The sequence below is a fragment of the Macaca thibetana genome, chromosome 9 (assembly GCF_024542745.1).
Source record: "Macaca thibetana thibetana isolate TM-01 chromosome 9, ASM2454274v1, whole genome shotgun sequence".
NCBI lineage: Eukaryota > Metazoa > Chordata > Mammalia > Primates > Cercopithecidae > Macaca > Macaca thibetana.
Window position 1 is genome coordinate 121,876,648 of NC_065586.1, and position 22,306 is coordinate 121,898,953.

The 22,306-nt window shown below is 43.5% G+C and overlaps 2 protein-coding genes across 15 annotated transcripts in view; one reads left to right on the plus strand and one right to left on the minus strand.

Annotated features, from left to right (window-relative positions):
* The window catches only part of UROS (uroporphyrinogen III synthase), a 47,388-nt gene extending 36,988 nt beyond the window's left edge, over positions 1-10,400 (minus strand). For all 11 annotated transcript variants that reach the window (XR_007728725.1, XR_007728726.1, XM_050803786.1 and 8 more), the window contains exons 1-3: positions 10,139-10,400; positions 349-437; positions 88-171 (exon numbers count right to left, since the gene is read on the minus strand). Coding sequence is in view for 9 of the 11 variants with exons in the window: in XM_050803786.1 (XP_050659743.1) it covers positions 88-171; positions 349-411 (147 nt within the window). In the remaining 2 variants the exon portion in view is untranslated. The remainder of the gene's footprint in view (positions 1-87; positions 172-348; positions 438-10,138) is intronic.
* A 241-nt stretch (positions 10,401-10,641) lies between these two features.
* The window catches only part of BCCIP (BRCA2 and CDKN1A interacting protein), a 28,347-nt gene continuing 16,682 nt past the window's right edge, over positions 10,642-22,306 (plus strand). For all 4 annotated transcript variants that reach the window (XM_050803776.1, XM_050803779.1, XM_050803778.1 and 1 more), the window contains exons 1-6: positions 10,642-10,859; positions 13,736-13,810; positions 14,699-14,779; positions 17,708-17,797; positions 18,565-18,752; positions 20,859-21,033. In XM_050803776.1, the coding sequence (XP_050659733.1) occupies positions 10,695-10,859; positions 13,736-13,810; positions 14,699-14,779; positions 17,708-17,797; positions 18,565-18,752; positions 20,859-21,033 (774 nt within the window). In that variant the 5' untranslated portion in view covers positions 10,642-10,694. The remainder of the gene's footprint in view (positions 10,860-13,735; positions 13,811-14,698; positions 14,780-17,707; positions 17,798-18,564; positions 18,753-20,858; positions 21,034-22,306) is intronic.

The window sequence follows — 22,306 nt, forward strand, 5'->3', positions numbered from 1 at the left end:
GGAGACAGTAAAACAGTCCCTCTCTGGCTTCAGCTGGCAAGGGAAAAATCAAACACTAACATGGTGCCTAGTCACAACAGGACTTACCTTCTCAGAGAAACTGGGAAGAGACAAAAATTCAAATGATAAAACAGGGATCAGAGTGGCTTCAAGTCCATATAATCCTAATTCCTGCAAATGAAAGAATATAGTTCTGGATTGGCCAGGGCTGTTTTTAAAATAAAGAAATATTAACAATTTATTCTGCATCAGTTCCTCTGAGGTTCTGCAGACCCCACCCTTGCCCGCTGCAGGCCCCCTGACTCAGTAGAAAGGACACTGTGGGATAAGGAGTCTCAGGCCACTTACCCTGATATACGGATCCTGGCCACAGTCGTCTTCCTTAGCATCCTTCAGTAAAAGAACCTTCATTATTGCCTGGCAGTCCTTATAGGGTGCTGTGACAGAGCAAGGAAACATCTTAACATCTCAAAGACTCTTCCTAAGCGATTTCCGATGGGAAGGTACACAAGAAGAAGGCAATCAAACGCTTGTTGAAGAGATCCATCCCTCCTACACCATGACTTAGCACTAATGGGCTTGTTCTTTCTGAAGACCCCTGTCACTGATAAGGCCAAGAAAGAGCATGTTAGCAGTTGATATCACTTGGAAAAACAGATGAAAGCCATTAGTGAAAGCCAAGTGTCCTATGCCAAACATTTATGGTTCGGGGAAGAGAACTGATGCAAATTTAGGGTTGTATCAACGACAAACAGAGAAATGGATATCTTACATTTTAAGGAGATAAACAGCTTTTCCATTTCAAGATAAATATGCTAAGTACCTCAAAAGCACTTTAGGAAATAATTATATTGACTCTTCTACTTATTAAATGATGTTTTCTAAACGTTGTCAAGTATCATAAGAGTCTAACAACCTGGAAAACGATTTGTTGATATCAAAAGCCTTATATACCTCATCCTCTTTCTTCCTGTAATTTCACTTCTAAGAATACTAAAGCAATACTCATAAATGTGTCCAATGATTAACATAAAGATGCTCACACTAGAATTCTTTAGAATTACAAATAACTGGAAAGAATGTAAAGATCCAATGATGAGAATGGTTAAATAAATCATGTTACAGATCTATGAAATCATTAAAATATTCACAAATAATTGCATGAATTATTTAATCACAAAACAACGTTAAGAAAAAAGCAAGATTCAGAATTACATAAATAGTATGATTTTATAGATTTCATACATACATGAAAGGATATGCACCAAAATATTATTTCTGAGTGGTAGGTTAAAATGATTATTTTCTTCTTTACCTCTTCCAGTATTATACAATTTTTTTTTTTTAACTATGGAAACTATATTCCTCTTGTATTGGGGTCAGGGTGGAGCACATTATAATCATCCCAAAGGCTGGCCAGGCACGGTGGCTTATGCCTGTAATTCCAGCAGTTTGGGACGCTGAGGTGGGCAGATCGCTTGAGCCCAGCCTGGGCACTATGGTGAGACCCTATCTCTGCCAAAAATTAAAAAATTAGCCGGGCCTGGTGGCATGTACCTACAGTTCCAGCTCCTTGGGGGGATCACTTGAGCCTAGGAGGAGGAAGTTGCAGTGAGCCGTGATCCTACCACTGCAGTCCAGCCTGGGCAACAGAGTGAAACCCTGTCTCTAAACCAACCAACCAACCAACCAACCAACCAACCAACCAACCAACCAACCAATAAATGCTGCTGAGAAACTGCAGAATAAATCTGCTTGAGATGTAGATTATCATTCCATAAATGGCATCAGACCCACCAGTTACTTAATAAATATGACACAGTGGTTGCTAAGAGTCAACAGACTACATTGCTTGAAGCAGAAATGTGCCAATTCTGGGTGCCATCACTTATAAATTACTACTGAATATATTTCTGGAGTATTATATTATTTATGGAACATTTTAGGAAAATTGGCTCAAAATTAACTGCTTTGTATCTAAGCACCAAACCTGGTGAACAAATATAATTATGAAATCAACTTCTAATATTGCTGTTATCAAGGTGTTAGCTAGAGAGACAGGGGATTTGGAGGAATGGGCAGTATGGTTCCTGCCACTTCCTGAAGTTACTTAAAATGTGTCTCACACAGAAATTAGGAGCCTACCCTTCTGCAATGGTCACTTTTGTGTCACCCTGACAAGACTCTAGTGCTCAGTTTTTCCAAACACTACTCTAGGTGTTGCTATGAAGGCATTTTGGAGATAAGATACATCAACTGGCTTTAAGTACGGGAGATTATCCTAGATAACCCAGGTAGGCCTGATTCAATCAGTCCAAAGGCATTAAGAACAGACCTGAGGAAGAGATTCCAGCCTGTGGGACTCCCTACCGCCCTTCCTGCAGGCCCGCCCTCCTCGTTGGCTTGCACTGTGGATTCAGACTTCCCAGCACCCACAGTTGCACAGGTCAGTTCCTTGGAATCATACACATCTCTTCCTGGTTCTTGTTCTTTGATTGAACTCTAATACGCCTTCTAATTTGGCAGCTCCAGGAATCCGTACATCCCTGAATGGCAGGTAAAACCTGGCATTTTTGTCTAAGGCATAAATCCTTTTGTGGCACAGAAAGCAAGCAATTAGTGTGGGGATTAAAACGCAGATGCATAATGCTTGGAAGCAGGCAATCCTGTGGCCACAGGGCTCTCCTCAGCCCCACACCTTGTTCCGTGATGGATCTAGCCTCTGAGATACAGATCCCCACATCATCCCCACATTTTCAAAGAATGTTCTTGTAATGCTTTCAAATACCAGAAGCCAGCCTCTCACAAGTGTTTCTAAATAGTTCTCAGGCAGTGACGCCAAATCCCAAGCCTGGAATCCCCCTCAGGAAAATTAGATCTGCATTATTTACCGGGGCTGTGTGTATTCATTTCAGAACTAGTAAGTGCTATGAGGTGATCTGGTAGAGTGACTGGGGTGCTGATAATTAGTTACCTGTCCAGGGAGACCTCTGGGGAGCTGACATTTGAGTCATTTTGGCATGTATGATCTGAATGACAGCAGCAGTGCGGAGAAAATATTCAAGTATCTGAAAGGGGCCTGGGTATCCCCAGGAGAGAAGGGTAGGTGTGGCTCAAGTGTAATGGACAAGGTAAGCTTTGGATTTCATGAGAAAAGGGACCCCATGAAATGGTTTAAGACAGGATTGACAGTAATGGGATCTACACTTTAGAAACACCACCGACTTCTGGGGTAAGGAAGGACAGGGACCCCATGGGTCATAGTAAATTAGTCGAAAGGCATCGGTGACTGAATCAGAGTTGTGGCAGGGGTGCTGGCTTTAGCAAAGGCAAGGTCAAGAGGTGACTGGATCAAGGCTTCATATTGCAGAGTTATCAGGATTTGCCGATGTATTTCTAGGCAAAACTATCTGTCTATAGCCTAGTTTGAAATGGCTGGGACCAGCCTGAAAAGAAGTGTCTTGCTTCTTTGAATCCTACCTGAACTTTTTTTGGTTTGTCCAGTTTAATCCTATCAGTAAATCACATCTTTCTAGAACAGTAACTGTACTAGGCACTAGGCATGTGATATGATCCCTACATCATTATATTTATAGGAAGGTCAAATACGTACTTTATAAATCAGTAAAAACATAGTAATAATGCAGTAAGTCTTATGAAAGAATATTCAAGATTCATAACTGGTACATCTTATTGGGACTGGGAGGTGTGGTATAGATTGGCAGTTGCCCCTAAACATCTACGCTTCCCTTCTCCTCATAGAAATGGTACCGCTCATTAACCGGGCAATGGTTGCTGAAAATAGCAATGTGTAGTTAGATGTCAAGAGGTGACTAGGTTCTAGCCAACAGGATGCAAGATGAAGTGATGTGCAAAACTTGTGAGTCCTGCACTTAGAAGGAAATGCTGGTCCCTCCCCTCCCCGTTTCTGGCTGGAATGTGGATGGGGTGGCCAGCTCCTTCATACTCGCAGAGGACAACCTAGGGATGATGGAACAAGACAGAAGGAGCACAGACCCCTTTGTATGACAGAGTTACCACTCCAGCTAGGACTTTTGCATCAGAGAAAAGCCAAGTCCTATCCTGTTTTAGCCATTGTTCATTTGGATCTCTGCTGGAGTGGCCGAATCTATATCTACCCAACACAAAGGAAAGAGGCTTCCTTGTGGAAGTGTACCTGAAGCCCGAGCAGGGGCTGGTGCACTGCACATGCTGAGGTCGCTTCACCTGAGAAACGATAAGTCCCAGTGGCTGGAGAGCACAGGGCAGAGTGGTGAGGGATGGCAGCAAGGCAGGCAGGGCCAAGTCTGCTGGGTCTTGTTGGGTCATATTAGGGAATGTGGATTGTATCTTAATAGCAACAGGAAGCTTCTTGTTCACAGATTTTTTTTTTTTTTTTAGAGATAGGGTTTTACCATGTTGCCCAAGCTAGTCTCGAATTCCTGAGCTCAGGCGATCTACCTGCCTCAGGACCCCAAAATGCTGGGATTACAGGCGTGAGCCACCATGCCCAACCTTATAGATGTATTTCTCCTCTCTTTTCCTCATTTCTGCTTGCCCTTTTACCTTCTCCCTTCTCTAAGGTGATAAGGTAAGGAAGGAAGTATGGTGTCATAGAATAAGCACAGGACTAAGGGCCAAGGGACCTGGCCTCTGGTCCCAGCTTTATGACTTACCCATGGTGTGATCTTGTTTTTTCCCACATTAAATGGGAATAACCTCTGCCCTACCAAGCCTGAAGGTGGTTGAGTGACTCAAAGAAGGTAAGAACAGCGAACAGATTTATTGAGCACTTACTGCCTCCCAGGCACTATTCTAAGAGCTTCACATGCATTAAGTCTACGAGGCTTAGAAGGAAGCTGAGGCGTACAGAGGATGACACTCATCTGAAGTCTCAGAGCTGCTAGGTGGCAAAGCTGGGATTCACACCCAATCAGTTTGGCTCCAAAGTCTGCTCTTAACCCCCTACGCTATATTATGCCTCACATACACTTTGAATATGAAAATGTTTGGGAAAAATAGAGGTAAAAAATATAAAGGATCACTGTAGTACAAAGTGCTTAGTTTAGTTATGCAAACACCCCAAAGCAAAATCCATCTACCCATTGTAAACAGAGAAAATATTTCTCCTGGGTTCTAATCTGTGGTTCTCTTAGGTAATAAAATCGATGCTGGCATGAAGTTTAGGTTCTGGATAATAAAGAGGTTTCCTAAGATGTGTTGCAAATAAAAATCCAACTACTACCCTTATCCTTTCTCTTCTTTTTTAATCCTATATACAATCATTCCCAATGAAAGCATTTCTAATGTAAAATTAGGCCAGGCACAGTGGTTCATGCCTTTGAAAGTAATCTCAGCACTTTGGCAGGCTAAGGCAGGAGGATCGCTTGAGAGCAGGAGTCTAAGACCAGCCTGGACAACATAGCAAGACCCCCATCTCTACAAAAAATTTTAAAAATTGTTAACAAGGAGCCAGGCAGAGTGACACATCCCTGTAGTCCTAACTACTCAGGAGGCTGAGACAGGAGAATCACTTGAGCCCAGGAGCTCAAGGTTGCCGTGAGCTATAATCATGCCACTGCACTCCAGCCTGGGTGACGGAGATACATCCCGTCTCTAAAATAATAATAATGCAAAATTAAAAGGAACTGTTGTTGATTATTCTTTGCTGTGCTAGAGTCACATATTATCAGGCTGATTGGGAAAGAAATCAATTGAGAAGCATGCACAGACAGGTTAACACATCGCCACTTTGGGCTTTAGGAAGAGGATTGGTGGCGTAGAAAGTGTTTACAGAAGGGGGCCAGGGCCTGGGTTCCGGTCTAGGCCACTCTTGCCTCAGTCTCAGTTTCAGATTTCTATATGTCTGAAAGGGGCTGTAAGCCTCTCCATTGTTGGCTTTTTTGAGGGACTTTCTTTCCTGTAGCAGATGCTCAGTAAGTATTTGTTCACCCTGTGGGAAAACAACAATTTCAAATTTATCCAGCATCTTTGAAACAGGGAGAATGATTACTTTTCATTAAAGAAAAACGGGACACTTGTCCCTCAAGTTGCTGCTTAGGTCTCTCCCAAGTGTACTCTACTTTCTTTCCTGTTCTAGTGTTTCTGTGTTTTTTTGAGATGGAGTCTTGCTCTGTCACCCAGTCTGGAGTGCAGTGGTGTGATCTCGGCTCACTGAAACCTCTGCCTCCTGGGTTCAAGCAATTCTCTTGCCTCAGCCTCCTGAGTAGCTGGGACTACAGGCATGTGCCACCATGCCCAGCTAATTTTTGTAATTTTAGTAGAGATGGGGTTTCAGCATGTTGGCCAGGATGGTCTCCATCTCTTGACCTCGTGATCCGCCTGCCTCGGCTTCCCAAAGTACTGGGATTACAGGCGTGAGCCACTGCATCCAGCCTAAAGTTTTTAAAAATAAACTTCCACTCCTGCTCTGAAGTTTGCCTCAGTCACTTTTTTAGCCTTATGCCCCCCAGTTGAATTTTCTTCTGAGGAGACAAGAACTGAGGTTGCTGCACATGCCTACAGATTTGCTACTGGTAACATATTTGGTGCCACATGACTCAGATGGTAAGAGATCTCTATGCCTCGCTTTCTTCTGCTGGAGGCATCTGATCCCTGTGCAGTTTTTCTTCTCCTCCCTCTCTCCTGCTTGCTAACCAACCCCCAGAACAATTCCTCTTGGCCATTCTTGACTGTGCTCTCTGCCAGCTGATTTCTTAGCTCACTCTGGTGGGTGGCTCATGGGAGTGGGAAGGACCTTAGGGTCTGTATCAAGCAGATCAGAGGCACTATATGGCCCTCCTTCATAGGAGGCTTGTGAGACTGGTGAGGCTAGGGCCTAAAAACCGTGGAATGTCTGGGGTTTCCTCTGCCTTTTTTCCAATGAAAATAACAAAACCTCTTATTTCCCATTGAGGGGGAAAAAGGCGGGAGAAGCCCCGGCAGGACTGAAGCTGCTCCTGAAGCTTCCAAGATGAGATTCACCTTGGGACTGGTAAAAAGAGGGCTCGACCTAACTCTAGATTTACAGTCTAATGCTTGCTCTGCCATTTTACCCTCATATTTATGTTCATCAATCACGGATGAAAAAGAAAAAAAAAAAAAACTGACTGGAATAAGGGCACTTTACTGGTAAGAAAGAACCAAATCTCAAACCCATACTATGTTATGGTGTTCTGAGTATCAGCAATAACAACAGCCACCCTTTCATTGAGCATTTACTCATGTTAATTACTGGGTGTATTAATCAGAGTTCTTCAGAGAAACAGAACCAATGGCATATATTTATATCTAGAAAGGTATTTTTTATAAGGTGTCAGCTCATGCAGTTATGGAGGCTGAGAAGTCCCATGATCTGCTGTCTGCAAGCTGGAGACTTGTAAGCAGGAAGGCTGGTGGTGTAGCCTCAAGGCCTGAGAGCCAAGGGTGTAGGTTCCAGCCTGAGTCTGAAGGCCTCAGCACCAGCAGCACCAAGGGCAGAAGATATCCCAGATTAAGCAGTCAAGCGGAGACAGGATGCATTCTTCCTTTCCTGACTTTTTGTTCTATTTAGGCCCTCAACAGACTGGATGCTGCCCACCCACTTTGGGGAGGGCAATGCACTTTACTCAGTCTATCCATTCAAATGCTCCTCTTCTTACAACATCTTCACAGACACACCAAGAAATAATGTTTAACCAGATATCTGGGCATCCATGATCCAGGCAAGATGACACATAAAAGTAACTATCACACTGGGCTAAGCATTTTATATGCAAGATTGCAATCCTCACTTAAACCTGCAATGTAGGTGATATTAGCCTTCTTTGCAGGAGGTGAAACCAAGTCCCTGAGAGGTCTGAGTAACTTGTCCCAGGTCACACAGCACAGTAAGTGGCAGAGAGGGAATTTGGATCCTGGTCTGAAGCCCATGCTCAGTCTCCTAACCACTTGCTATCATCCCTCTGCCTCATTAAGATAAATTCTGAGCTAAAGATGAACACTGAACGAGTGGTAAGCAATCTAGTACCTGCTGAGTTCAGCTCCCCGGAGTCTCAGTACTGTATTTACTTTCACATTCACTATTCTTAAGTCACACTCTGACCATGAGCTCAACTTTGGGAACTAATCTGAGGGCATAAAGTAAGGTTTTTTCCCCTACTTGTCTTACAAAAGTGATCCATGTTTACTGTGAAAGATTTGCAAACTACAGAAAAGTATAGTTCCTCAAACAATTAAACACAGAATTACCATATGATCTAGCAATTCCACTCCTACATATACACCCCAAAGAATTGAAAGCAGGGACTCCGACAGGTATCTGATACTCACGTTCATAGCAACATTGTTTACAATAGCTAAAATGTAGAAGTAACCAAAGTGTTTACTGGCAGATAAGTGGATAAACAAAATGTGGTCTCTACATGCAATGGAAGATTATTCAGCCTTAACAAGGAAGGAAATCCTAATGCATGCTACAGCATGGGATTAACTTTGAAGACATCATGCTACATGAAATAGTCACAAAAGGAAGAATACTGTATTACCCCACTTACATGAGGCTTCTAGAATAGTCAAATTAATAAAGATGGAAAGTAGAAATGTCATGGAGGGAGAAGAAGGGAGTTGTTTAATCGGTACAGAGTTTCAATTTTGCAAGATGAAGAGTTCTGTCAATGGATGGTGGTGGTGATGGTTACACTTAATGCCACTGAACTGAATATCTAAAAATAGGATGGTAAAATGTATGTTATGTCTCTTTTACCACCATTAAAAAAGGATAAACAGGAAAAAAAAATTGGCCATGATATTTCAGTGCAACTCTATTGATATGTTCACATGGTCTTTCTGAGTCTTTTTTCTAATCGTAGCCTTTTGATAGGTCTTTTTTGACAGCTTCCTCTCTTCTCCATTACAGGAACATGTTTTTGCAGTTGTGCGACCCAAATGGGCCATTTCAAGCTGCCCCATCGGATGTGGAGCGCTGATGTGTAAGTATTACTTTAATACCCATGACATGGCCGGGTAGACAAGACTCCCAGGAAAGACAGAACTCACAGAACACGATTATGGGGAATCTGGGCTCCTGGGGACCTTCAGGGCCTCCCATCTCCTACTGACGAAGGATCACTGATTTATCAGATGTTACCCTGCTTAAACAGAAGCAGCCTATTAGGGCAGCTCACTCCATTCCTAGAATCAAACATACCCAACCCACTCCCCTTATTTTAGAGAAAAATCAGTGGAGAACGGTAGATCTTATTCCTAGAAAGCTGATGAGCCCCGTTTCTCTCGCAATGGAAAGACCTGGCTGCCCTGGGCCACATCCCCACCTGCCACAGGGCCTGGCAGCAGAGGCGCGCCTGCTCTGCAGTTGGCCACAGTCCCCTCCACTCTTCTCTCAAAATAGGCTCGGGTCTTTAACCTAGACTACCCCCACTGGCCCCGAAGCTCTTCTTTTATCTTTGAGATGGAGTCTCCCTCTGTCGCCCACGCTGGGGTGTGGAGTGCAGTGGCGCGATCTCGGCTCACTGCAACCTCCGTCTCCTGGGTTCATGCGATTCTCCTGCCTCAGCCTCTTGAGTAGCTGGGACTACAGGCGCGCGCCACCACACCTGGTTGGTTTTTGTATTTTTAGTGGAGACGGGGTTTCGCCATGTTGGGCAGGCTGGTCTCGAACTCCTGATCTCAAGTGATCCACCCCTCTTGGTCTCCCAAAGTGCTGGGATTACAGGTGTCTGTCACCACGCCCGGCTAATTTTCGTATTTTTAGTAGAGTTGAAGTTTCACCCTGTTGGCCAGGCTGGTCTCGAACTCCTGACCTCTGGTGATCCACCTGCCTCGATCTCCCTAAGTGCTGGGATTACAAGCATGAGCCACCGCGCCCGCCCTCCCCGAAGCATTTTTAATTGCGGTGCCGGCTTTAAAAAAACTTTTAGGTCAAGAAACGCGCTCCAGAAGCGAGGCGAGGGTACGTTGGCCAGGCGCCTTCCGTCACCTGCGCAGCCGTAAGGGCCGCGGACCTCCCCGACTGGGCAGGAGGTGTCCGCAGAGGCCTCGGCGCCCTGGCCCCGCTGTGTAATACACTGCCCGGGGCTGGGCCCCTGCATGCCCGCGGGCCTCGGCGTCTGTACCCGGTACCGCGGGCGGCGACACCTACCTCGCGGGGCTGGGGAGGCTCGAATGGGCTAAGAGACGGGACCGTGCCCAGCACCGGGCCTGGCACACAGCGGGCACCCAGTCTGGGGGCGGTGTCGCGCAGTCCCAGCGAAGAGGCTGCTGAGGCTGCAGGAGCAATGACAACAGGGGGTGCCACCCCCTGCCCGCACAGCCTAAGGGGCCGCGGCGGGCCGGACCCCGCACCTCAGCCCCGGGATGCGGGGGCGGCCGCGCGCACAGCTAGGCGCTCGCGCATGCGCACCGACATCCAGGCCACGGATCGAGGACAGAGGTTAGATGGGTTGAACCATTACGGGAAGGGGAGGGGAAGCTTTGGGAGGAGTGAGGGAGGGTGGAAAGAGGAAGAAAAAAGCAAGATAGGACCGCAAGCTGGACGTAACTGGAAGGGATCATGACTGCGGAATCCAGCAGGGGCATTGGAGTTGTTGTGCACTCAGCTCCGAGCTTCTTCCTAGTCCCTCACCCCCGTGGCTACTATGGACTGATCCGGAAGGCCAGGCAGGGGGAAGCTGCGCAGGCGCAGTGTGAGCGGTAACATGGCGTCCAGGCCTAAGCGGCGGGCCGTGGAAAGTGGGGTTCCGCAGCCGCCGGACCCCCTAGTCCAGCCCGACGAAGAAGAGGAAGATGAAGTCGAGGATGAGGACGAAGACGATGACGACAGTGACGAGGAAGAGGCTGAAGAGGACGACGTCATTGACGAGGTGGGAAGGACACGCTTCCCTAGTTGGTTTATACCTGAGAAAAACTTTCTGGCAAGCCCAGGCTGTGTAAAAATAGCGTAGTGACTTCCCTAACCCTGAGGGTCTGTGAGGAAAAGCTGGAGATAAGTTCTTTCTCAGGTTTCTCCTCGGTCTTTCACACACTGCAGCCACAGTGGTTATTTTTGAAAGGCCGACTCCGGTCCGGTTAACCTCGCAACCCGCGGCCCCCCGAAAAAGCCCGCCGCAACAGGTGTGTTCTCGCCCTCTTTAGTTCTCAGGCTGAAGCCTCAAATCCTGAATCGGCCTCCGCGGGCCCGCAGAAGGGGCCCTCTCCCCGCAGGGCAGCAGCTGACCTCTTCATTCTGCGGGCGGCACTCACGTGGGCCCTCGGTTTCTTGAAGGCTCCTGCCGGGTTCTACCGTAGCAGCTTTTTCAGACGCTCTTCTTCATCCTGCAGAGTTTTCCCTTTCTTCTTCAGATCTCAGCTAGGCTGTATTTTCTGGCTCCTGGGGCAGCTGACCCAAATCGTAGGTAAATCTTTGGCTTCATAGTCTTATAGAACTGGGTTCTTTTCTTCAGAATAGGTCCTATAGTGCCTGGAAATATAGGTACTTATTATTTGTTTAATAAATAATTAGGACTGAATGGTCCTTCAGACCACTGAATGTGTAAATAGATACCTCAACCTTAACTTGTCCAAAGCAGATTTGTATAATAATTAATGCCCCCTCTCTTAACCGTCACCGTTTCTGTAAATGGCCCCTAAAATCACCAGCTGCTCTAACCCAAAACTTTAATTCCTTAACTTTAATTCCTCCCTTTCCTCATCCTATATTCAGTCCATCAGTAAATCCTGTTATCCAGACATTTCTCAGCACTGATTCTGAGACCATCGTAGTCCACACCTCCATTATCTCTTGCCTGGACTACTATTTAATATAACAGCTTTTAACCGGCGTGCTTTTCTCCATTCTTGTTTCCCTACAATCAGTCTATACTCCATCTACAGTCAGAGAGATCTTGTGGGTCTGATCTCACGCCTCTGCTCAGAGTGCTCCATTGGCTTTCTAGTTCATTTATAAGAAAATCCAGAATCCTTACGTTTGAGGGACAGAAAGGCAGCCTGGATGGCTGGATCAGAATAAGGAAGAGAGAGTGATAGGAAATAAAATCAGCGGTAACCATGAGTCATGAAGAGCATGCAGGGGAGGATACAGAGAAGCATGGATGCAGGATTAGAGTTGACACCATGACGTGTGCAGGTGATCAGTCTTTCCTTACAGATCTTTACTTTGGCTCTGTGCCTTGAATGCCATCTCACCATTTTTCACTTAGAACTTTAACTAGCTATTTTATTACTTTTGGGTTATAGAAATCAGTGCTTCTTGTGTTAACATGGGAAATCTATCAGACCACCACAGTCTTAATTCTAAATCACTTGGGAATGAGGGACAGGGCTCTTTTCTACAAACATGACTGTTCCTGCTGAAACCATGTGGAGATGAGCCCATACCCAGGAAAAGGGTGCTGGACATATACTCCATTTGCTGCCCATTTCCCTGGTGGTGCCGTCATGGTCTGGGACAGAGGTCGAAAACATCTATCTAGGCAAAAAAAAGCAAAAAAACAAAAAAACACTAGATGAGCATCATTTACAGAATGTATTTATGTCTAAGGAATAAGTTTAAGTCCTGAATAATGACAATTTGTTATTTGGTTTAGTTTGATCCTGTTTGGAACACTCCCACCTGACCCCTTGTTTTGCTGCTCACATAATCTGGCTGAGTTAGCATTTGAAGTCTGCAAAGCTGGACTTAAAAGAGTTCAAATTGGAGCTGGAATTGCTTCAAAATTCCAGGGCCTTGCACATTTAACAATTAAGGAAGCCTTAGATATATATGTAGTTAGGGTGGCAAGGTAAAAGGAGGTCTGATTTCCTCTATGATGTCCTTCAGCTAAGATCTAAATTCCCAAACCATTAAAACCTGAAGTGCCTCAAAATATATTATTTCATCAGAGCCCCAAGTTCATTGTGTCACTTATCAAGGTATGATTTAGGGTCCTCAAGGACTGATCTTGTTAGTGTTTAAAAGGAAGGAGGTTTTGTTTTTGGCATTTTAGTGCCATCTTCTAGATTCTGTTGTCTTGCAGATAGAGATCTGGGAGCCCAGCTACACATTCATTCTTCTAGTCCCTTGTACTCATCGTGTCTCCTTCTGCCTTAGGGCCTTAGTTTGTGCTGTTCCCTGTACCAGGAACTCTCTTTGCCGTTTTTTGGTTCCTTGCTCAAGTGTCACTTCTTTAAGGAAGCCTTTCCTGACTGACTTCTTATTTTTTAAGTTGTTACAGCACTGTGTACCTTTGTTTTATAGCACTTACATTTATTTCTATAAATATTTCCTTAATGTCTGTATTCCTCCCTAAATCGTAAGCTGCATGAGAGCAGGATCATTTGTGTCTGCCTTACTAACCTTTTCATCTTGAGTGCCTGGCACAGTGCTTGGTACCTGGATTGGTACTTAATAAGTATTTGCTAAGCAAATGACGTGTAACCTCAAATCCATGGGCTAAGTCAAGCTCTAGACAATTCCAGGGACTTTTGAAGTGATTTTGATTTTTGCGCACCCTTTTTGCAATCAGGAAAATAATTTCTCCTTTGTGGCTGCTGTGTCTGGTTTATTTGAACCGGATTTTCTCAACATTTAAACTAGGTTATTCTGAGTGTTTTGTTTTCTCAGGCTTTTGTGTCACATGAAGAAAGAGTGTGAAGGTGCTTTGTATTCTCTACAGATGGCAATCTTGTCAATGTTTGCCTATTTTAAAGACTAGATGTTTGTAGTTTTTCTGGTAACAACTATTTTGTGTGTTATTTACAGGAAGTGAATATTGAATTTGAAGCTTATTCCCTATCAGATAATGATTATGACGGAATTAAGAAATTACTGCAGCAGGTATTGTCTTTTATTTATTATGCATAAATTTTCTCTTCTAAGAAAAATTGGGCTGGGTGCAGTGGTTCATGCCTATAATCTCAGCATTTTGGAAGGCCAAGGTGAGAGGATCACTTGAGCCCAGGAGTTTGAGACCAGCCTGGGCAACATAATGAGAACCTGTCTCTACAAAAAAATAAAAAATTAGCCAACTGAGGTAGCACACACCTTTAGTCCTAACTCCTAAGGAGGCTGAGGCCAGAGGATTACTTGAGTCTAGGAGCTCAAGGCTGCAGTGAGCTATGAATGCACCACTGAGCTCCAGTCTGGGCAACAGAGCAAGCCTCTGTCTCTTAAAAAAAAAAAAATTCAGGTCATTCAATACAGGCTTTCGCAAATTCAAATTTGTAGAATTTCCATTTCTGTCCTCTCTACCTTGCTTGGAAGATAGAATTATTTCCTTTCATCTGCTAATTAGTTGAGCTATTTTTTTTTTTTTTTAATTCACAATTCTTATGTAACAGTCATATAACTGTGCTGTTTGGTGCTATAAAATTGATGCTTGCTGCTTCTCCTTATTCTTTTACTCATATAATATGACTCTGGTTCTTTAACCTTTATAGCCTCTACTGTCCTTTTCACCAAATTCTTGGGCCTTATGTTTATCCTCTCTTCTCCCTTTTTTCCTCCCCCTCCCCCATTACTTCTGTATTACCACTGACTGCTTTTCTGAAATTTCGTAATCTTTAGCTTCTTTGACTCTCCTGGGCTTTTCTTTCCCTCTTGGGATTGCTTTTCTAGGTCATCTTCTTAAGTCACAGAAATTTCGTTATTTGTATTTGAATATAGGATTTGAAGTTATTCGAAATCATGCTTTGATCTTAATTTAAATTTTTTTCCTCCTTTTAGCTTTTTCTAAAGGCTCCTGTGAACACTGCAGAACTAACAGATCTCTTAATTCAACAGAACCATATTGGGAGTGTGATTAAGGTAAGCAGGACAATTGTGTTTATTCTGATTAAATTAGTTCTTTATTCTGTTCATGCTGGGCATCACCATGCTTGTAATCCTAGCACTTTGGGAAGCAAAGGTGGGAGAATTGCTTGAGGCCAGGAGTTCAAGACCATCCTGGGCAACATAGCAATACTCTGTCTCTACAAAAAATAACAAAAAATTAGCCGGGCATAGTGGCACCTGCCTATAGTCTTTTTACCCAGGTGGCTGAGGTAGGAGGATCTCTTCAGCCAAGGAGTTGAAGGCTGTGATGAGCTTTGATTGTGCCACTGCACTCTAGCCTGGCAACACAGCAAGACCCTATATCTGGGGTGGGTGGGGGAAGAGTTCTTATTCTGTTTAGCTCAAATTGGAAGCAGGACTACTGGAGGAAGGGAGACTGATCAGAAGTCATTGCAGAAATCCAAGCTTATTAAATGCAGTAGGCCAGGTGGTGGCAATGGAGAGGGAGAGAAGTGGGCTCATTTAGAATATATTTGGGAGATGAAATATGATGGGGTTTAGTCCCTGATTGGGTCTGAAAGTGAGAGGAAAAGGAGTCAAGGATGACTTCCAGGTTTCTAGCTTGAGCAAACAGAATAACAAACATGGAGGAAGGCCAGGTTAGGAGGGGGAACGTGAGTTTGGGTTTGTACATTTTGCGTTTGAGTTACCTGTGAGATACCGGGTAGCGGGTGGAGCCCCGGAGACTTGGGAGTTTGTCGTAAATGTTATTGAAGTCATAGAAGTGATTGAGATTGCGCAGGGAGGGAAGGGACAGACACCTTAGTAATACCAAGAATACTTGGATATCCGAGTATTGTAAGTGGCAGAGCCAGCAAAGGAGATTAAAAGGGATGACAGGAGAAGTACAAGAAACAACAGTGCAGTGATGTCATACATGGCAAGAAAGAGAACATTTGAAGGAGGAGGGGATGGTCATCCTTATCAGATAGATGTTGTAGAGAGCTCAACAAAATAGGACTGGTTTGGACCCTGGCTCTGCTGCTTATCATCTGGTGGTTCTTTGGGTTATCTGTTGTTTGTGTAACAAACCACTTCATAGCTTAGTGTTGTAAAATAGCAACACTCATGTATTTGGCTCATGGATCTACAGTTTGGACAGAGCTCAGTGGGCACAAGTCATCTCTGCTCCTGCTCCATCATGTTAGCTGGGGAGGCTCGACTAGGGGCTGGAGGATTCCCTTTCAAGATGGCTCACTCACATGACTGGCAAGTTAGCCCTAGCTGTCTGTGTGAGCTTAGCTGGGACTCTGGACCAGGGGCCTTAGTTCTTGTCCATGTGGGCCTTGCCACATATTGGGTTGCTTCCAAGAGCAAGCAGCCCAAAAGAAGCAGGCAGAAGTGGTGATATAGTGCCATTTCCACCATTTGCTTAGTCAGTACAGATACAAATTTCTACCCAGGGGGAGGCCACATTGATCCCACCACTCCATGAGAAAAGTATCTAGGTCACTTTGTCAGAAGAGCATGTCCAAGAAGAGATCCACTGGGGCCATCTGCGAAAGATACAATCTGCCACAGTACCTTAATCTATTTCCATTTCTAGCTCTGAAAATGTGGATGATACTAGCACCTATCTTGTAGAGTGCATGGGTAAACAAAATGAGTTGCTGACTGCTTAGAACAGTGCCTGGCAACTGACAAGTGCTACATATGTGTAGCTGTCACTGTTGATGTCTTTTTCCTGTTCCCAGCACCTGTTCCCTAGCCTGTTGTGAAAAAGACAACAAAAGTTCCATTCAGTCTAATGTTCCACTCGAAGTACATCACCTTCAGAGCCAAAATTCTTGAAAAGTAATCTTAAGTCATGGTTTCTACTTCCTGTCCTCCTATTCATTCTTCAGACATTCTTATCTGACTTTTACACAACTAAAATTCTGACACTGAATGATAGGGTCACCAACATACTTGTTACTAAATGCAGTGTCCACTTTTCAAGGCTTCTGACAATATTAGTAACCTTATGGCACTCAATGTAAAGAAAATGAGAAATTAAACCTGTGGGGGCTTCCTTTTATTAGGGCAATGGGAAAAAGCAGACCACCTGCCCTTTCATCAAATAAATGTGATTTCTAGCTGATTCGTGTCTTAGAAGACACTTAGAAGACCTAATGGATATGGAGAAGCAGCAGTTATTTTTATCCTTGAAAGAGGTTATCTAATGGCAGGATTCACCCTTTAAATGGATAATTACATCGATAGCTCTGCAGTTATAACTGGCTTCTTTGGCTTCTCCAGAGACACCTGAGGTGTCCTGAGGATAGAGACTTCTTGTTCTTAGTAAAGGGACTACCCAGAGCATTCAGTGGAGCCAGTCCCTAGGATCATAGAACAAAGGGCAGGGGGGTTCTCTTTTATCCCTTCTCTCTTGCCCGTGTGGTAGGTATAAGTGGCCCTCAAGCACTGCCCAGCTTCACTTATGGTCAAGATTGACAAGTGTTCTGGAAACTCATGAGTTTTAGATGAAACAATGCTGTGGGCCAGCAGAGAAGCAAGGCTTGGCTCCAGCCAAATTGTGTAGAAAACAAATTAAAATGCTTTATTTCATGAGGTTTTATCTCTTCTGGTTTTGTATTATATTGAGAATCTGATAAAAAGACTTAAGAATCTAGTACAAAGAAATTTCAGTCTGTCCAGAATCTGGGACAGATTGAAATGAGTCAAGGGAGGTAAAGTGAAATGAACAAGGTCACACAGTATTTAAGATACAGTGCTTTCCAAGATGATGGTGGTAAAACTGTTACAGTATTTAAGATATAATGCTTTCTAAGATGCAGTGGTAAAACAAAGTGTTGCTTTTGAAAAGTGAAAAGATAAATAATTCCTACATCCCAAGACTTGGTATTATACTCTTGGTATTATACTAAATATAACATTTAAATATTTTTTCTTTTAAAATAGCAAACGGATGTTTCAGAAGACAGCGATGATGATGTGGATGAAGATGAGGTTTTTGGTTTCATCAGCCTTTTAAATTTAACTGAAAGAAAGGTTGGTTTCACTGGGTGGCATCTGAATGGGTATTTCTTAGGCCAAAACCACTTTTATTTAATGCATGGTGAAAATGTCTTATGTCAGACAGTGATACTAACTATAGGGATAAGTGCTCTTGTGAAATCTTACTGTAATCCTTTTTCGATAAGAAGGTGGTGGTGTTGGGTCTGTACCCAGTTAAAGGTGTTCGCTCCCTGTGCTTTAGGGAATCATCTGGCTTTGCAGTCCTGATGTTAGTACTGATGCGGGAGCTGTTTGTGCTGTGTGTCTGCAGCTGTTATCTTTGCTACTTGTGTAGTGGGGATATTTTCAGGCTTTGCTGCCTCCATGTTGAGGGCACTTATTAACATTTTATTTTGTTTTGATTCATCTCTTTTTATTGACTCTCTGATGAGTTGTAATAAAAAATAAACTAGCTGCTTACCTTCCTTAGAATAAGATGCAGGCTACACTTAATCTTTAATTTTGAAATAAACTTTCCAGTTACTTCCATCTATCTTTATGAGATGGACTAGAATTGCCATTCCAGGGTGTCTGAATGTTAATTGATGACTCTCTTACCACTGATCATGGGATAGTAAATAACCAGTGTATTTGCTTTTGAGAAATGCTTAAGCAGTCAACACTGAAGACATACAAGACGTTAAGGCTATGGCAGGAGACTGCCGTTCGCTGTAAGATGAAGAGTGATAGCTCTCACTTTCAGGTTTTCTCCTGTATGTGATGCCTTGTAATAGGAAACCAGCTTTCTCTTTGCTTTCTAGGGTACCCAGTGTGCCGAACAAATTCAAGAGTTGATTCTCAGCTTCTGTGAGAAGAATTGTGAAAAGAGCATGGTTGAACAGCTGGACAAGTTTTTAAATGACACCACCAAGCCTGTGGGCCTTCTCCTAAGTGAAAGATTCATTAATATCCCTCCACAGATCGCTCTGCCCATGTACCAGCAGCTTCAGTAAGAGACTTGGGAAAATGTCTTTGAACAGTAATTTTTTTTCAAATAGATTCATGAATGTCATTTAAGTAGAATATGCAGGTATAGAAAGAGTTCTTTCCTTGGTTTAAGCGGGTTTAGTGTGAGGGGAGTGGAAGAAACATCCTGTGAAGTGCATACATTATTAACAACTGGCTTTTTGAAGAGTTTGTGACAATAATCTTGAAATTTAAACTTAAGATTTAAGTGGTATATAAGTAGATAATTTCATAATAGACTTTTCATCTCCATTTGATTGAAGTTTTCACCTTCACAGATAGCTTTCTGCAACACGAATAAAATAATGAACAATTACAATAATAACAAAACTGGTAAAGTTTCCAAATTCTGTGCGTATGTTTCATAACTAATGAAACCATAGTCCTGATACTATGGCTAGCTTTTCAGAGTTTTTGTTCTATTTTTTAATCCAGGAGTTTTAAGTTTACAAAAATATTTCAAATGTAGCTGTGAAGTCTAGCAAACTGAGTGCACTAAGAATTGTATTGCCTGTGCTTTGCAATAGAGGACAAAATATAGGCAGACTCTCTTATTTATTTCTATCTATTAAAAATTTTTTTTTTTTTTCTGCAGAGACAGGGTCTTGCTACATTGCCCAGGCTGGTCTTGAACTCCTAGGCTAAAGCGATCTTCCCGCCTTGGCCTTCCAGTATTGGGATTACAGGTGTCAGTCACAGTGCTTGGCCTAGACAGAGGTCATAGCACTTGCATTGTGGTTTTCCTTTAAATAGCTGTAGGAATGCAACTCTACTCTGGAAACCTCTAGGTTTGCTGTTTTTCCCTAGGGATTCGGTGCTTATCTCCTGCTCCCTGCTCTCTCAGCTGCAGTTCAGATTGTGCTTCTGGTGCTTTAAGTGGTTTTTCTTTTTTTTTGATCAGCTGGAGCTCACATTTATTTGGTTTTATAGGAGGGTGATTTGCTTTCTCCTAGTCCTGTTAAAGCTGAAATGAGCCAAGCGCAGTGGTGCACGCCTATAGTCCTAGCTACTCAGGAGGCTGAGGCAGGAGGAATGCTTGAGGCCAGGAGTTCTAAGCCTCAGTAGACTATGATTGTGCCTATGAATAGCCACTGCACTCCAGCCTGGGCAAAATTGCAAGACCCTGTATCTTAAAAAAAAAAAAAAAAAAAAAAAAAAAAAAAAAAGGCCAGGTATGGTGGCTCATGCCTGTAATCCCAACACTTTGGGAGGCTAAGCCTGGCAGATCACTTGAGGCTAGGAGTTTGAGACCAGCCTGGCCAACATGGTGAAACCCCAATTCTACTAAAAATACACACACAAAAAAATTAGTCGGGTATGGTGGTGCAGGCCTGTAATCCCAGCTACTCGGGAGGCTTAGGCACGAAAATCACGTGAACCTGGGAGGTGAAGGTTGCAGTGAGCCGAGACTGCGCCATTGTACTCTACAGCCTGGGCAACAGAGTGAGATTTTGTCTCCAAACGAAAAAAAAAAAAAGCTGAAGAGGAGGGTTGTTCTGAGTTTCTTCCCTTGTTCAAGGGCATCCCGATGCACAGGGCTATGCTTAATTTTCAGAAAGCAGCAGCATTAAGGCTTTGTGGCCATTTCATTGCTAGAATTTCGGGTATGTGTTTATGCAGTTTCTGCAGTGTGTCAGAAATTAGTTCCAGACTCTAGCAGTTGACTGTAGTACTAGTCACAGGCTGTAGTGACATTGGTTGTGGCTGTATACCTTTGTGTGTTTCAGTTAAATGTTCATAGATTTAAAAAATTCAAAAATTCAGATTCGCATATATTTTTAACTTCTGCACAGGCAGAGCAGTGATACATTGAGTGAATTTGAGACTCATCTGATCTGTTAGTTGCTATATATCCACAAATCAGCATAATCTGAGATACATACTATTATAAAAAGTAGTACATAATCAATCTAAAATGCAACTGATTATGTAAATAAAAATCATTGCTGTAGACTTAAGTGTTCAGATTGAATGCCTGCGTCACAGCAGAACCCACCGAAGATGCCTCACCTGCTTTTCTCTGTGCTCTGGTTTGTTGATGTATTTCACTTGACCCAGCAGGTAAACAAATGCTGTGTGTGCCTTGTAGGAAAGAACTGGCGGAGGCACACAGAACCAATAAGCCATGTGGGAAGTGCTACTTTTACCTTCTGATTAGTAAGACATTTGTGGAAGCAGGAAAAAACAATTCCAAAAAGAAACTTAGCAACAAAAAGAAAGCTGCGTTAATGTTTGCAAATGCAGAGGAAGAATTTTTCTATGAGGTAAGACTATCCTGCTTATCTATTTGTTTAGATGTAAATAAGGATTTTCTTAAATGATTTATCAAGATCTATTGTTCTCACACTTTATGTCCAAGTCTTTCAAGTGTGGCCACTGTTTTTCTGTTTCCCCATAGGACCTAGCAGCTAACATAGTGCCAGGTGCGTAGTAGGTACTCAAGAGGCTAGGCACTAGCCTCCTTGCCTGCACTGTGGTTATGAGCGTGAGGAGGAGGAGGAGAAAAGCGATTAACCTGCTAAGAATGATTAGGCATTTATAATACGCTTCCTGTGAAATCTTTCCTTCTAAAACCATGCGGAGAGGTAGACATTAGCCTGGGGTTTATGGTTGTGGACTTGAAGTTATAGGGAGATGAGGGAAATTACCTGAGATCACACAGCTGGTCAGTGTGGAAGCTGGGGCACCCCTGCTACTCTGTGTCCTTAGTCGTGGATGTCATCCCGCTGGTGGGATTTCTCCAGCATTTTTTTCCTATAAAGGTAGCTTGTACTGTGATGGACAGCCATATACCAGAGAATATTCTTTCTCACCCTCTCTTCCTCTGAAAAATCTTGAAGCGGGCCAGGCATGGTGGCGTACACCTGTAATCCCAGCACCTTGGGAAGCTAAGGCGGGCAGATCACCTGAGGCCAGGAATTCAAGACCAGCCTGGCCAACATGGAGAAACCCCATCTCTACTACAAAAAAAATTAGCCGGGCATGGTGGCAGATGCCTGTAATCCCAGCTACTCGGGAGGCTAAGGCAGGAGAATTGCTTGAACCTGGGAGGCAGAGGCTGCAGTGAGCTGAGATCGAGTCACTGCACTCCAGCCTGAGCAACAAGAGCGAAACTCTGTCAAAAAAAAAAAAAAAATCTTGAAGTGTATCTCTGAGGGGAACTATTTTCCTGAATTGGATGATATCACATCACTTTTAAGACCTCTACAGAAGACTAAAGCAGTACAAATTTAGCTGTGCCCTTCTTTTCCAGGAAGTAAATCGTAAACGTAATTTTTAAAAAACATGCTTTAGCACCTCAGGTCGACCATTTGCGGGGAGTATGTATGGGTGTTTTAAGATGGCGGGGTATGCAGATTTACTCTGTCTTCACACAAAAGCCTGATGCTAAGGAAGCAGCTGAGAAAGTGAGAAAAGAGTATTTGAAGACCAGTTCTAGTTAATTATCAAATTTTATGAGTCTTAATTTCACTTACGTATCACAAGATTATTTTGACAATTAAATGAAAATATCACTTAGCTGCTTGCTCATCTCTT